The following is a 14,961-nucleotide window of genomic DNA, read 5'->3' on the forward strand; positions in this document are numbered from 1 at the left end:
TTAACACTATTCTATTTACATAACTAAGCACCAGCATGCCTGCATGGCATTGGTTTAATCCCCACTGGTTCATGATGTCTTTTTGCTCCGCCCCCTCTTGTAGTACACCCTGATTTGCACCAGTCACTTTTCGCTCCACCCTCTCAGCGTCACATCTTGTTTCCACCCTACTTGGCGAGTATATATAGGATTGTGTTTTTAGTTTAGTTTAGTTTTTAGTTTAGTTAGTTTAGCTCAGTTTAGATTGTGCTGCGTCCTGCATGAATAAAGAGATACTGCCTACAGCCCAGCCATGAATCCCAGGTGTCTGTCTCCTGTCAGTGAAGCTCAGCCCGACATAATGGCGCCTGAAACAGGGACCGGCACCGATGTGGGACCTAACCCGCCCATCCCCCAGATAAGTAAACTTGGCTACCCATCCGCCATGGGTTGCCTACTTATGGAGAGGTTTGTCAAAGCCTCTACTATTTCATCATGAGACAGTTTCTCTGTCTCTGGAACATTTTGCTCTGGGCCACACTTCGGTTCCCTGACCGGGAACTTGGTTTCTTATGGCCGTGATCGTAGAGCTTGGAAGATACACTGAGATTTCTCCTTGGACTTTCTGGATTTCCTTTTGCATGTTTTCTGCTGAGAAGGACTACTCTAATTTGAGGAGCATTCTCCAGTACCCTGGAAGTCCCCAAGAATGGAGACACGTGGTTAGTTCTACTCTCCTGATTCAATTCTTTCTTCAATGGGAAGACGTTTTTAAAAATGGGTGCCTGAAGCAACCCAGCAGGAACAGTCAGAAGCACCCTAAATGGAATTTCGAGGAGCTTTTTGGACTAGGACGCCCTCTGGGGACTCATGATGCTACATGGTGCGATCTGGATAATCTGGTTCAAGTTGTGTTTCATAAGAGAGTGATTTGAATGACTGAATTTTTGTATGACATTGACTTAAAAAAAAATGCTGGACGCAGCCATGATTTCTAGAGACATCCAGAAAGAATCCAAAAAATTGTTTTTCCCTCCTTTGATTTCTTTTTTTATATCTTGGCATAAATCTGAAATGTTTAATCCTGAAAACGGTATGAGTTATGGGTGGGGCAGATAGTGCAATGATTATGTTAATGATTCTCATGCCTGAGGCTTCTAACTGTGGCTCTTCTGTTTACCTTTCCACATTTTATTGAGTTTAAACTGTTTAAACAACCTTAAAATCATACTAGAAAGGACCTCCAATTATAATGGAGTTATCAGTTATAGTAAACATCTAATCTGCTACAAGTTTTGTTTGACAAGTAAGTGAATTTCAGCTGTCAAGTCTTCACATGAAAAAGCATCTACTCAAATGGAATTCCTGGAAATCCATTTGGACCCCTGTTCTCTGACATCGCCCACAAGATGGAATGACTACAACACACCCCCGGAAACCAATGATGTGACCTGGCACGACCTGAAGAAACAGATTCACAGACTCCAAAGCTCACTCTCTACAGAAAAGCAGAATTCTGGTGGCTGACATTCCCCATCGAGACAGACGTGCAGCATTTCATCCCCTGGCATTTCATCCATGATCATCTACTTTGGATTGACACTTCCATCGGACTTACTGGTACACCTCTTGGACACTTTACACAACTTTACAGCAGTTTCCCTTTACGCTGCTGGGTTTCTTAAAGACTGGCCGCAGCCAGCTGCCTTGGGACTTTACAGGCCATGTTCCCTCACCTGCAGGCTCTGTTCCCAGAGACAGGAATCCCTCCCTCCTTACTAGGTCATGCCCACAGAAGCAGGAAACGTCCTTTGAGGCAAGAGATGCCCACAGAGGCATGAAGCGCCCCTCCCAGAGGCAATAGATGCCCCCAGAGGCAAGAAATGCCCTTTCGCCTGCTAGGCCTTGCCCTTTGAGGCAGGAAACGCCCCCTCAGGCCTCCCCTTGGCATCACACTGGTTCTTGCTGCTCGCCTATTTTGTTCCTCCATGTCTTATGCCAGCTCTTTTGAAAATGCCTGTACGATATAGGTTTCTGTTTACCCCACACTCCTGATACTATGGCCATTAGTTAAAAAGAAAGGGGGAATTGTTGGTATGCTTCTAATTCTGCTTCTAAAACCCCTTCTGTTTCATTTGGTTTAATCCCCCCTGCTTAACACTATTCTATTTACATAACTAAGCACCAGCATGCCTGCATGGCATTGGTTTAATCCCCACTGGTTCATGATGTCTTTTTGCTCCGCCCCCTCTTGTAGTACACCCTGATTTGCACCAGTCACTTTTCGCTCCACCCTCTCTGTGTCACATCTTGTTTCCACCCTACTTGGCGAGTATATATAGGATTGTGTTTTTAGTTTAGTTTAGTTTTTAGTTTAGTTAGTTTAGCTCAGTTTAGATTGTGCTGCGTCCTTCCTGCATGAATAAAGATACTGCCTACAGCCCAGCCATGAGTCCCGGGTAGTCTGTCTCCCATCAGTGAAGCTCAGCCCGACAATGGAGAGAGGAGGGGAAGACAGAGAGGGGGAGAGAAAGATAGACACCTGCAGACCTTTTTCACCGCCTGTGAAGTGACTCCCCTGCAGGTGGGGAGCCGGGGGCTCGAATCTGGATCCTTACGCTGGTCTTTGCGCTTTGTGCCACGTGCGCTTAAGCTGCTGTGCTACCATCCGACTCCCAAGAGCTTCAGGTTTTCTTGCATAACCATTATGCTATCTCCCATGCTCCCCATCTCTATCTGAAAAAGTCGCCTGCGGCTGGGCAAACTGGGAAGTAACAAGAAGCAGGAGGCCTAAATTTATTACCACCTTATTAAAATCCTACATGGGCATTGGCTGCACCAATTCAGGCCCTGATGGGGAGACTCTAGGGTGGGTGCGCGAGCTCACAAGGAGAAAAATGAATGCTATGGGCTGGTGAGACAGCATAGTGGTTTTGCAAAAAGACTCTCCTGCCTGAGGTTCTGAGGTCCCTGGTTCAATCCTCAGCACCACCATCAGCTAGAGCTGAACAGGGCTCTGGTCTGTGTCTTTCTTTCATTAAAAAAAGAAGAAAAGAGTTCAAGCCCTGGCTCCCCACCTGCAGGGGAGTCGCTTCACAAGCGGTGAAACAGGTCTGCAGGTGTCTATCTTTCATCCCCCCCCAGTCTGTCTTCCCCTCCTCTAGCCATTTCTCTCTGTCCTATCCAACAATGACAACAATAATAACTACAATAATAAAATAATAAGGGCAACAAAAGGGAATCAATAAAATAAATATTTAAAAATAAAAGAAGAAAAGAAAGAAAGAAAAAGAAAGGAAGGAAGGAAGAAGGAAAGAAAAGAAAGAAAGAAAGAAAGAAAGAAAGAAGGGAGTCAGGCGGCAGCACAGCAGGTTAAGCGCAGGTGGCCCAAAGCACAAGGACCGTTGTAAGGATCCGGGTTCGAGGCCTGGATCTCCACCTGCAGGGGAGTCGCTTCACAGGCGGTAAAGCAGGTCTGCAGGTGTCTATCTTTCTCTCCCCCTCTGTCTTCCCCTCCTCCTTCCATTTCTCTCTGTTCTATCCAACAACAACGACAATAGTAACTACAAAAATTAAAAAAAAAGAAACAAGGGCAACAAAAGAAAATAAATAGAAAGAAAGAAAGAAAGAGAAAAAGAGGGGCCGGGTGGTGGCGCACCTGGTTGAGTGATGAGCGACATGTTACAGTGCGAAAGGACCTGGGTTTGAGCCCCTGGCTCCCACCTGCAGGGGGAAAGCTTTGCGAGTGGTGAAGCAGGGCTGTAGGTGTCTATCTATTTCTTCCTTCCATCTCGATTTCTGGCTGTTTCTATCCAATAAATAAAGATAATAAAATTAAAAAAGAGAAAGAAAGGAAGAAAGAAAGCTGAATGCTGCACTGGTATGCGGGCAGCGTCAAAGGCTGTTGGTTCTACAGCAGGTTCTGAGAGGGCGAGCCTGCCAGCTGAGGGCAGCGCCATGGGCGCCAGAAGCGTCGAGCATAGCGAGGGCAGGAGACTGCAGCTACAGGTCTTGGGGGATGTAGATGCTGTCCAGAGACGCCCAGGGAAGGAGCCATCAGCAGAGTGTGGGGAGGGGAAACAGACACCCAGACTGCCCAACACCTGACACCACCTTCCAGAGGGCCTCTGCCCGCCGAGGGCAGAAACCTCTAGTGGGCCCCAGCGGTTGGCAGCAGGCCATCAAGGCCTATGAGACCCACTAAGTGGACCACGCCCCTGGGGTGTGTGTGCCCTGGGCCTGGTGCGGCTAGCGACGGACCGAGACACTAGTCCTCTAGCTGCAGCGCACCATCCACGCGGGACGCAAGATGGCGCCCACGAGCTCCCGACAGCCTGCGCGCCGTGCGCATGCGTCCTGAGCCTTCCAGCAAGCGCGAGCGGAAATCGCGTGACCCCGGAAGTGACCGGCCAGGCAGGCGCGCAGGCGGCCGGGTGGGGCGGCGGACGACGATCGTCACTTGGTGCGGGCAGGAGCGTGGAACTGCGCCGTCTAACCTCCGGTGAGTGCCGGCCGCGGCCACGCGGGCGGGGCGCGTGGAGCGGGCGGCCCCAGGGGAGGGGGCGGCGGCGGGCGGAGGCCGAGTCTTTGTTCGCGCCGCCCCACCCGTCCGGGGTCTCGCGGGGCGGGGGCGGCGGTGACAGCGGGCGGAGGGCCCGGGCTGAGGCCCCACGTGCGGGCGGGGCGGGGCGCGGGTGTTAGGCCCGCCCTGCAGCGCCCCCCTTCCCCGGAGCGCGGCCCCGGGGCCCTGGGCACCTCGTCCCCGCCACTCCGCCCAGATTGCGGGCCTCTGCGGAAGGGCGGGGTGGGGAGCGCGCCTGGAGCCCGGAACCCGCACCCTGGGTGGTTGCTGGGTGGGAGCTTGTAGAAAAATTCCAGAGCAAGCGGCGGGAGGCCTGAGAAAGCGGGCGGGGCACCCCGCCTGGCACTTGCTGAAATCTGGTCCTGGGGCAGGGCCGGCTCCCTGGCCGCCGGGGACAAAGGCCTGGCTTGTCTGGAAGCCACCTGAGGGTTGGGTTGAGCATTGGGCCCCCGCCCGTGCCGCGGGTGCATCGCCATGATGTCAGCCCCTCCCGGGACCCTGGGTGCGCTGAGATCCCCAGGCGGAAGGAAACGAAGCCAGAGAGCCTTAGGCGGTGCTTCTTTGTCAGCGCTGCCTTTTCTGGTCCCTAAACAACCCAGCGGATACAGTTCTTCTAGGTCGCAGATCCTCACCATTGAACAGAAGGCAGAAACTTGGGGTCTCCGTGCCCCCAGTCCCTTTAGAATGCCCCCAACGTCGAGGCTAGGGGAGCCCTGCTTTTTTCAAGTTTCTAGGGGAAAGCCAACAGCTCTCCAGCGCAAAGGCCTTGCTTTCTGCTGGCAGGATTGAGAAAGCATGCATGGCTGGTCAGAGAGACGGAGCACGAAAGTGCTCTGTGGGGTGAGATCTGCCGGGCAGCTCAGGAGAAGTGGGAGTGAAGAACATTGCAGCCAGGGCCCTGCCAGGCTGAAGATCTGAGCTTGGTATCCCCCAAGCAGCAGGCTGTCTGAGGCAGGCAAGAGGGGAGACACAGGGTCCAAGCAGAATACCACAGCCCTCCTCATCTGCAGGTGTCCCAGATCCAGCCCCAGGTGAGCATGGCTGAGCAGGAGCCCACTGCTGAACAGCTAGCACAAATTGCAGCTGAGAATGAGGAGGACGAGCACTCTGTCAACTACAAGCCACCAGCCCAGAAGAGCATCCAGGAGATCCAGGAGTTGGACAAGGATGACGAGAGTCTGCGCAAGTACAAGGAGGCCCTTCTGGGCCGAGTGGCTGTGTCTGCTGGTGAGCCGGGCTCTGGGCTTCCCATGTCCCCCATGTCCCCTGATAACCTCCTGGGGGGGGGGGGGGCGGAGAGATAAGGAAGCCCAGGGTATGGTTCTCTAATCTGCTGTCACTCCACAGACCCTAATGTTGCCAACGTCATTGTGACTCGCCTAACCCTCGTATGCAGTACTGCGCCGGGACCCCTGGAACTGGACCTGACAGGTGAGGGGTGGGGCCGGCATGTGCTTGCTTGCCGCCCCTGGAGATTATTTCCAGAGTGCTTGCGTCCTCTGGTCCTCTGGTGGTGAGTGCAGCCTAGTGAGTGGAGGTCGGGGTTGGAAATTCTGCCACTGCTGGGGGCTGGGGGGGCAGAGGACAATCACAAGTGAATGAGGCTACACTAGGGTTTCCCTTGGCTGAGCTTCCTGGTGCCACCTTCCCCTCAAATCCAGGTGACCTGGAGAGCTTCAAGAAGCAGTCCTTTGTATTGAAGGAGGGAGTGGAGTACCGGATAAAAATCTCTTTCCGGGTAAGGGGCTGGCTTGGGGAGGGGTCAGGTGGACCTGGGCCTGGTTCCCCTCCCACTGAGCCTCACTTGGGGTGTCTTCCCCCACCAGGTGAACCGTGAGATTGTGTCGGGTATGAAGTACATCCAACACACATACAGGAAAGGTGTGAAGAGTGAGTACAAGGGTGCTGGAGGCGGGTAGGTAGGAGGTGTCCGGATGCACCCTGGTTCCTACTCCCTGACCCCATGTGTCCCTGCCCTGTAGTCGACAAGACGGACTACATGGTGGGAAGCTATGGGCCCCGCGCTGAGGAGTACGAGTTCCTGACTCCCATGGAGGAGGCACCCAAGGGCATGTTGGCCCGTGGCAGCTACAATATTAAGTCGCGCTTCACAGATGACGACAAGACTGACCACTTGTCCTGGGAGTGGAACCTCACCATCAAAAAGGAGTGGAAGGACTGAGCCCCAGCCTGGGAGGCACGCAGGGCTGACAGACAGACGGATGTGTCCCCCTAACCCCCACCCTTAACCTCCTGACCCCAAACCAAAGTGCTGACAGGGCCCCCTGCCCAGGCTGCAGTCCTGCCTGGCCTCCTCCCAGCTGGCCAGCTGTGGCGCCTCTGACCCAGCTCCCAACCCCCAGTCCGCAGGCCCCCAGCCTCTTTGATGGTTTCATTTCTCATTGCTGCTTCTGCCTGTGCTATGGGGGAGGGGGCTTCAGCCCAGTTCCCCCCCCCTTCCTCCTGTCTTCCTCCAGGCCCTGCTCCCCATCTCAACCCACCCAGCACCCCAGTTTTTCTGTAAGAGTGTGGTTCCATGTGGGCTTTCTGGGGAGATTTTAGTCCTCAAGAGTCCAAGCAGTTGCCTCAGCTCCTTGGACGGGGTTGTGGGGTGCATGATGCAGAGCCCTGTCGGGGCAGGATGGTCATTCTCCAGCTTTTTCTCCTTTTCCAGATCAGTCATCTATCGCTATCAGTAACTGTCTAACCATGATGCCTTAACATGTGGAACGTGTGCTGTGGGGGCCTCACTAACCTCTAACCCTGTGTCTGCATGAGCATGTGGTCTCCCCATCCCCACCCTGCCCTAATCCCGGGGGCCTGGGAGGTGTAGGACTGCTCCTCCCCAACCTGGCAGGGCCTGGTCAGCCCTCTACCACCACCACCCCCTTTTCCCTGGCCAGCTGTGGATGCAGTGCCTGGGGCCTGGGGAAGCCAAATTGCCAGAACTCCAGTTGCCTCTGTTCCCATCTGAGAGGCCAGGTGTATTCACATCTCTGCCTTCTCCATCCCTTGGGCACCACCCAGAGTCTACCCCACCGAGTCCTGATGGCAGAGCCAGTGCCCAGCCTTACTAGCCTGCTGGGCCCAGCTGGCCTGGAAGTACGGGCCCTCAGCCCGTCAGTATTTATTGCCTCCACATGTGCCGTCCTCTGGGCATGACAGCCTGCCCCCCTCTGCCCCCAGGCTCAGTGCCACTACACCGGGCAGGCCCCAGCCCCAGCCAGGACACCGCGGGACCAAGCGCAAACCTCTGGAGAGCCGTCTCCTGTGCCTCCCCCTTCCTGCCAGCGTGCAGAAGCCTGGCCCTGCTTTTCCTTTCAGACCGAGAAATAAAAGTCCCCCCTCTGGAGCCATGCTGTCTGCTGCTTGGGGGTGGGGGGGAGTTTGTTCCTCTGGGGCACAGCTGCCATTCAGTCAGGCAGTGCAGGGTGCAGGGCTACTAGGGGCAGGACTGGGGACCAAGCTACAAAGGCAAATGCCCTAGCCAGAAGAATTCAGCTCTGCTAGGGATCCCTGCCCTAGTGCTGGGGAGGGGCCACCAATCTGGACTGGGGTGCGGTCTGCCTGGGACCTGGCCCAGGATCAGGAGGAAGTAAGCTCTTGTGCACAGCCTCCACCCAAGGGCCAGTTAGAATAGCATGCTTCAGGAGGCCAGGCGGTAGTGCAGCGTGTTAAGTGTAAGGATCCCAGTTCTAGCCCATGGCTCCCCACCAGCAGGGGGAGGTGAAGCAGGTCTGCAGGTATTAATTAGTCTTTCTCTTCCCCTTTCTGTCTTCCCCTCCCCTCTCGATTTTTTTCTGTCCTGTTCAACAATATCGACAGCAATGACAACAGCGGTGATAAACAACAAGGACAACGAAAAAGGGAAATGGATAGCCTCCAGGAGCAGTGGATTCCTAGCGCAGGCACGAAGCTCTAGCAATAACCCTGGAGGCCAAATAGAGTAAATATGATGAAACTTAAAATAAGAATAGTGTGCTTCCCAGAAGTGTGGTCCTGGGCTCTCAAGCATGGCAAGTCCCCTAGTGATGATTTGGCTCCTCATAAGTAAATCTTAAGAAGAAAAGAGGGGCCAGGTGGTAGCGCACGTGGCGCAAAGTGCAAGGACTGGCGCAAGGATCCCAGTTCGAGCCCCCACCTGTAGGGGAGTTGCTTCACAGGCAGTGAAGCAGCTCTGTAGATGTCTGTCTTCCCTCTCTGTCCTCTCTCCATTTCTTTCTGTCCTATTTAACAATGATATCAATAACTACAACAACAATAAAAAAGGGCAACAAAAAGAAAATATTTAAAAGGGGGGGGCAGGTGGTAGCGCAGCGGGTTGAGCTACATGACACAAAGATGCTGGTTCGAGCCCCTGGCTCCCCATCTGCAGGGAGGTTGTCTCACAAGTGGTGAGGCAGGTCTGCAGGTGTCTCCCTGTCTCACCTGTCAATTTCTCTGTCCAATCCTATAGCAACATAAATGGCAACAGTAATGACAAAGGCAATAAAAATGGCCTCCAGGAGCAATGGATTTGTGGTGCAAGCACCGAGCCAGGTAATTCTGGAGACAAAAGAAAAAGGTTAAATGCATGTTACAGTGTGCAAGGACACAGGTTCAAGTTGCCAGTTCCCACCTGCAGGGGGGCTTCACAAGTGGTGAAGCATGGCTGCAGCTGTCTCTATCTCCCCCTTTCTCAATTTCTGTTTCTCTAATAAATAGACTCATGTTTACGAAAAAAAAAAAGTGGCACACTTGGTTAAGTGCACACATTACAGTGTGCAAGGCCCCAGGTTCAAGCTCCTGGTCCCCACCTGCAGGAGGAAAGTTTCATAAGTAGTGAAGCAGGGCTGCAGATGTCTCTTTGTTGCTCCCTGTCTTACCTCTACCTCCCCTCAATTTCTCTCCCTCTATTCAATAGTAAAATAATTTATTTTTTTTTATTTTTAAAGAATCTTTTTTTATTTTAAGTATTTTCCCTTTTGTTGCTCTTGTTATTTTTCATTGTTGTAGTTATTGTTGTTATTGATGCTGTCATTAAATAGGACAGAGAAATGGAGAGAGGAGGGGAAGACAGGAGGAGAGAAAGACACCTGCAGACCTGCTTCACTGCCTGTGAAGCGACTCCCCTGGAGGTGGGGGGGTGCCTTGAACCGGGATCCTTAGGCCGGCCCTCATGCTTTGCGCCACGTGCTCTTAGCCCACTGCACTGCCGCCTGATTCACTCGTAAAATAGTTTTTTTTTAATTTTCTTTATTGGGGAATTAATGTTTCACATTCAATAGTCAATACAATAGTTTCTACATGCATAACATTCCCCAGTTTCCCATTTAACAATACAACCCCCACCAGGTCCTCTGTCATCCTTCTTGGACCTATATTCTCCACACCCACCCACCCCCAAGTCTTTTTTACTTTGGTGCGATACGCCAATTCCATTTCAGGTTCTACTTGTGTTTTCTTTTCTGATCTTGTTTTTTTTTTCTTTCTTCTTTTTTTTTTTTGTATGCTTCTAATTGTTGGTATGCTTTTTTTTTTTAATTTCTTTATTGGGGAATTAATGTTTTACATTCAACAGTAAATACAATAGTTTGTACATGCATAACATTCCCCAGTTTCCCATTTAACAATACAACACCCGCTATGTCATTTATCATCCTTCATGGACCTGTATTCTCCCCGCCCACCCACCCCAGAGTCTTTTACTTGGGTGCGATATGCCAATTCCATTTCAGGTTCTACTTCTGTTTTCTTCTAGTAAAATAATTTTTAAAAGAACCAGAGGGAGTCGGGCTGTAGCGCAGCGGGTTAAGCGCAGGTGGTGCAAAGCACAAGGACCGGCATAAAGATCCCGGTTCGAACCCCGGCTCCCCACCTGCAGGGGAGTTGCTTCACAGGCGGTGAAGCAGGTCTGCAGGTGTCTATCTTCCTCTCCCCCTCTCTGTCTTCCCCTCCTCTCTCCGTTTCTCTCTGTCCTATCCAACAACGACGACAACAACAATAACAACAACAATAAAACAACAAGGGCAACAAAAGGGAATAAATAAATAAAATATTTTTAAAAACCAGAAAAAGATAAAGATGAAAAAGATAAAAGAACCAGACATAACTGATACTGTGCTATGGGGGACTGAACTCAGGACCTCATGGTTGAACATCCAATGCTTTATCTACTACACCACCTCTTGGACCACATTAGTCTTAAAAAAGGGGGTCGGGCAGTAGCACAGCAGGCTTTTGCACATGGTGCAAAGTGCAAAGACCGCGTAGGGATCCCGGTTCAAGCCCTCGGCTCCCCACCTGCAGGGGAGTTTCGTCACAGGTGTTGAAGCAGGTCTGCAGGTGTCTATCTTTCTCTCCCCCTCTCTGTCTTCCCCTCCTCTCTCCGTTTCTGTCTTATCTAACAATGACGACATCAATATTCCCCTCCTCTCTCCATTTCCCTCTGTCCTATCTAACAACGACGACATCAAAAACAACTACTACAACAACAATGAAAAACAGCAAAGGCAACAAAAGGGAAAAAAACAAAAGAATCCTGGTCTAGCCCTGAGCTCCCCATTTGTGGGGGTGGGGCAGGGGGGTTTCCCTTCACAAGGGGTGAAGCAGGTCTGCAGGTGTCTTTTTCTCTCCCCCGTCTTCCCCTCCTCTCTCGATTTCTCTCTGTCCTGTCCAACAACAACAAAAATGACCACCAGGAGCAGTGAATTCTTAGTGCAGACACTAAGCGATAATCCTGGAGGCGAAAAAAAAAAAAAAAAAAACGGGGCTGGGGAGACAGCATAGTGATTATCCAAAAGCTTTTGATGCCTGAATCTTTGAAATCCCAGGTTCAGTCTCCAGTACTGCTATAAGCCAAAGCTGAGTAATGCTCTGGTACAAATAAAGTCTTAAAAAATAGGAGTTTAATAAATAAAAGGTAGGACAAGAGCAGAAAAGGGGATGGAGGGAGCCCTGCAGGCTGCTGGTACCCCAGCCTTTGCTGCTTAAAAGTCAGCATGGCCCCCAGTGGCAGGAACGGTACTATCCAGAAAGCATCTTATGACTGACTTCCAGGCTGGATGGGCAGCCCAGTCGTAGGAGGTCAGTTCCAGAAAGTTGCTCACCTCTGACCTGGCAGTAGCTGCAAAACTCACCCTTCCTGGATAAGGCAGATTAGAAAGTGCAATTTCACTATTGGCCGCTTGGGGGCGGGCCTAGACCAGAGTCCTCTGGCGTCCTTTCTGGCTGGCTCAGGCAGCTTGTGTGCTGGCTGATCCCAGGGAACTTAACCATAATTGGGGGTATGGAACATGCCCCCTTGTCCCAGGGCAGCGACCACATGCTGGCCCTTGGACCTTGCCAGCTATCCCACCAAAACCACCCAGATTCTGAAAGTTGGGCCCTTTGCTGGTTGGACAGGACAAATGGTACTTTCCCAAGCAGCAGGCGTTCTGGACTCTCCTGCCTAAGCCTCCCTGAATTTGTGCCTGACTGAGGGAGGCCAGAGGCTCCCTCTAAGCTTCTCCATGGGAGTGCAGGTGCTGCTTCTGGCAGCACAGAGCCCAGTTTCCAGAGGCTCGGTTGGGAGGGAAGGGCACACATCAGGCCAGCTTGTGCTGTTACCCTGTTGGACTTGAGCTTGGGCTCCCAGAGGCCACAGCAGTTTCCACTCTTGGGTTCCCCAGCTGTCAGACATGTGAACTAGGACCTTGAGTGCCAGCTTGTACAGGCACCCTGCCAGTAGCCAGGACTTTGTTCTGGTGCCTCCCAAGGGAAAAGGACCTGCAGGACCCAAATGACGTGTCTCTCAGGTTCCAAGTCTAAGCTGAGCCTCCTGGTCCCACCCTGCCCTTACCCCACTTCCTTCTTCTGCTTCCTCAGCCTCCCCTGGGGGGCCCTCAGCTCCTAAGCAGGACATCCAGGCCTTTGATGAGACCCACTAATCAACAGTTGCAGGGAGTTACAAGAATCTCTCTGCAGCACAGTACCCTGGAAGCCCCAAAGCCCAGTCTGCAGTCTTGCTCCTCTCACCTGTGCCCAAGTTCTCTAGAATGTTCCCTAGAATGCATGGGGAATTTCAGCCAAGAGCTCAGCCATTGGCTGGAATCCCTCTTCCCAGGTGTCTATGAGCATCTCTTCCGACACTTCCACCCCATCACATATTAAAAGCTTTCTTCGAAGCTCTTTTTTTTTTTTTTAGTTTTTTTAAAAAATATTTATATATTCATTTTCCTTTTTTGTTGTCCTTGTTGATTTATTGTTCTAGTTATTATTGTTGTCTTCGTTGGACAGGACAGAGAGAAAATGGAGAGAGGAGGGGAAGACAGAGAGGGGGAGAGAAAGATAGACACCTGCAGACCTGCTTCACCACTTGTGAAGCGACTCCCTTGCAGGTGGGGAGCTGGGGGCTCGAACCGGGATCCTTATGCTGGTCTTTGTGCTTTGCGCCACTTGCACTTAACCTGCTGTGCTACAGGCCGACCCCCCCCCACTGATTTATTCATTCATATATATGCATATAGAGAAACACTACAGCACCAGAGTGTCTTAAGGTGCAATAGCTCCTCCCAAGTGATGCCAGGCTCAAGTCTGGGCCCTGCACATGGCAAGGGACTCACTCCACCAGGTGAGCTGTCTTAGGTCCTTCCAGCTTTGTTTCTGAAATTAATGTTTATGAAGACATTTCTTCTTCGGTCACTGGGCGATAGTTAATGGACACCTTCTCCAGGCAGGGGACTCTAAATTGTTTTGCTGGGCCAAAGAGACAGGAGCCACAGGCCTAGGAACCTTTGGGCACTGCAGCTCAGAGTCTTGGCAGCAGGAAGCGAATCCCATTGCTCCCAGGAAGCCTGTGCTTGGGCTGGGGGCTGGGGGGAATAAGAAGCAGACCTGGGCTTCCCTCAGGGTGGAGGTCTTGGGGGGTATTTAGTGAGCCCTGTCTGTATTCTGAGGGGATGGATGTACCTCCACATTATACCCAGCTACTGACCAACCTCCCAGAGACAGGCTCTCAGGCCTTCCCTAAAGCGGGCCCCTTCCAGCTGCCAGAGAATGGCCTGGTTCCTTGCTCTGGTTGGGGTGGGAGGCCAACAAGGTTGCACAGAGGTTCCCTGAGGAGAAAACATACTCCTGTAGCTAAAACCTCAGAGACTGTGTCCAGAGCACTGACGTGGCTTCAGTAACCTGAGCTGTGGACACCTGCATCCAGGTGTGTTCCAACTGCTCCAGACTCTGGCCACCAAGATCCAGACTCAGGCAAAGTGACACTCAACAGTGGCCAGATGTCAGACCCTTGTGGGGTCAGTGTCCTCTGGGCCTGATGATCCATCTTCTGCAAATACTTCCCTGTCTGTTTGGGGGCCAAGTCACCTCTGCTCTGGCACTGATAAGCAGCTGCCCCTAAGGCAGTACTGAGCACCTAATAGCTTCACTCTTTCCTCATTAGACCCAAACATACCCCTATATCCAGGCATCTAAACTCTGACTTCATGAGTCTAATATCTAGAAAGAGTATACAGGGCCCTTGTCCCCACCACTGGGTTCTAAAGCAGGGTCACAGCAATCACAAAAATGTTAGGAACACACAGGGTTTACATGTATTTAAAACAAAAATTGGGGAGAGGCTGAAGAGATAGTTCAGTCTGGTAGAGCATCAACTTGCACGCCTGATGCGCAAAAGGCTTCAAGTTCAGTCCCAGGAACCACTGAACCACAGTATATCTGAGCTGAGCTCTCTTCCTCTCCCTCCCTCCAATCTCAGTCCTCCTCCCCTAAAAAGTAAATATACACTTTTGAAAGTTAGGAGACAGGTTAGCAGACATGAGATGATCTCCACTTTTGAGAACGAGGGTTCTATACTTACAGTTATGTTATGAAGAGTGTTCAGCATCTTGTTGGGGTCTACTGAATTGGGGTGGAGCCTGGTTTTGCAGAAGCACCTGTTTTTGGTCTCTCTCTGCTGAAGTTCCTTATCTTATCAACTCAATTGTGAAGCAGACAGGTATCCCAGCAGGTATTATCAACACGTTTGCTGGTGTGAGGGTGTGTGTGTGTGTGTGTGTTGGTGGTTGTAGTCCTGGGGGGGAGAACCTGGTCTTGACCTTTAAGGAATTCATATTCTAGTTAAGGAAATCCCTGCCGATAGAAGACATACCCCAGAGAGCCATGTATCCTCAAATGCAAACCCTCCAAATGCAGCATTTTTCCTGTTTGTTTGACTATCCCTGGGAATGTTACTAAAGTTGACGTGTACATTTAGTGTGGGTGTGTTTCCTTTCACCTGCCAAGTTACTATATGGCGTTGTCTTAAAATCGGTGCTTGTGAGGACAGTGAGTGCCACAGGGGGTAGGTCAGGAAGCAGGTGCAGGACTACAGGCATGACTTGGAGGGGCAGAGGAGCAGTCCCCTTCTTTCCTGCTTCTTAGAAGCCACGTTA

At 51.6% G+C, this 14,961-nt stretch overlaps 1 protein-coding gene across 3 annotated transcripts; it reads left to right on the top strand.

The window, feature by feature from the left end:
- The first annotated feature begins 4,333 nt into the window (after positions 1-4,333).
- On the top strand, positions 4,334-8,288 carry ARHGDIA (Rho GDP dissociation inhibitor alpha). 3 transcript variants are annotated; one of them, XM_060171755.1, is made up of 6 exons: positions 4,334-4,480; positions 5,572-5,788; positions 5,909-5,992; positions 6,223-6,299; positions 6,388-6,451; positions 7,748-8,276. In XM_060171755.1, exons 2-6 carry the CDS (start codon positions 5,599-5,601, stop codon positions 8,005-8,007), a joined length of 675 nt encoding a protein of 224 aa, XP_060027738.1. In that variant the 5' UTR covers positions 4,334-4,480; positions 5,572-5,598; the 3' UTR covers positions 8,008-8,276. The 3 variants fall into 3 exon arrangements, with proteins under 3 accessions (XP_060027738.1, XP_007538299.1, XP_060027739.1); XM_007538237.3 differs by having other exon boundaries at positions 6,544-7,913; XM_060171756.1 differs by lacking the exon at positions 4,334-4,480 and adding an exon at positions 4,670-4,783 and having other exon boundaries at positions 7,748-8,288.
- Positions 8,289-14,961: the final 6,673 nt, after the last annotated feature.

This window comes from Erinaceus europaeus, chromosome 14, assembly GCF_950295315.1.
Source record: "Erinaceus europaeus chromosome 14, mEriEur2.1, whole genome shotgun sequence".
Taxonomy (NCBI): domain Eukaryota; kingdom Metazoa; phylum Chordata; class Mammalia; order Eulipotyphla; family Erinaceidae; genus Erinaceus; species Erinaceus europaeus.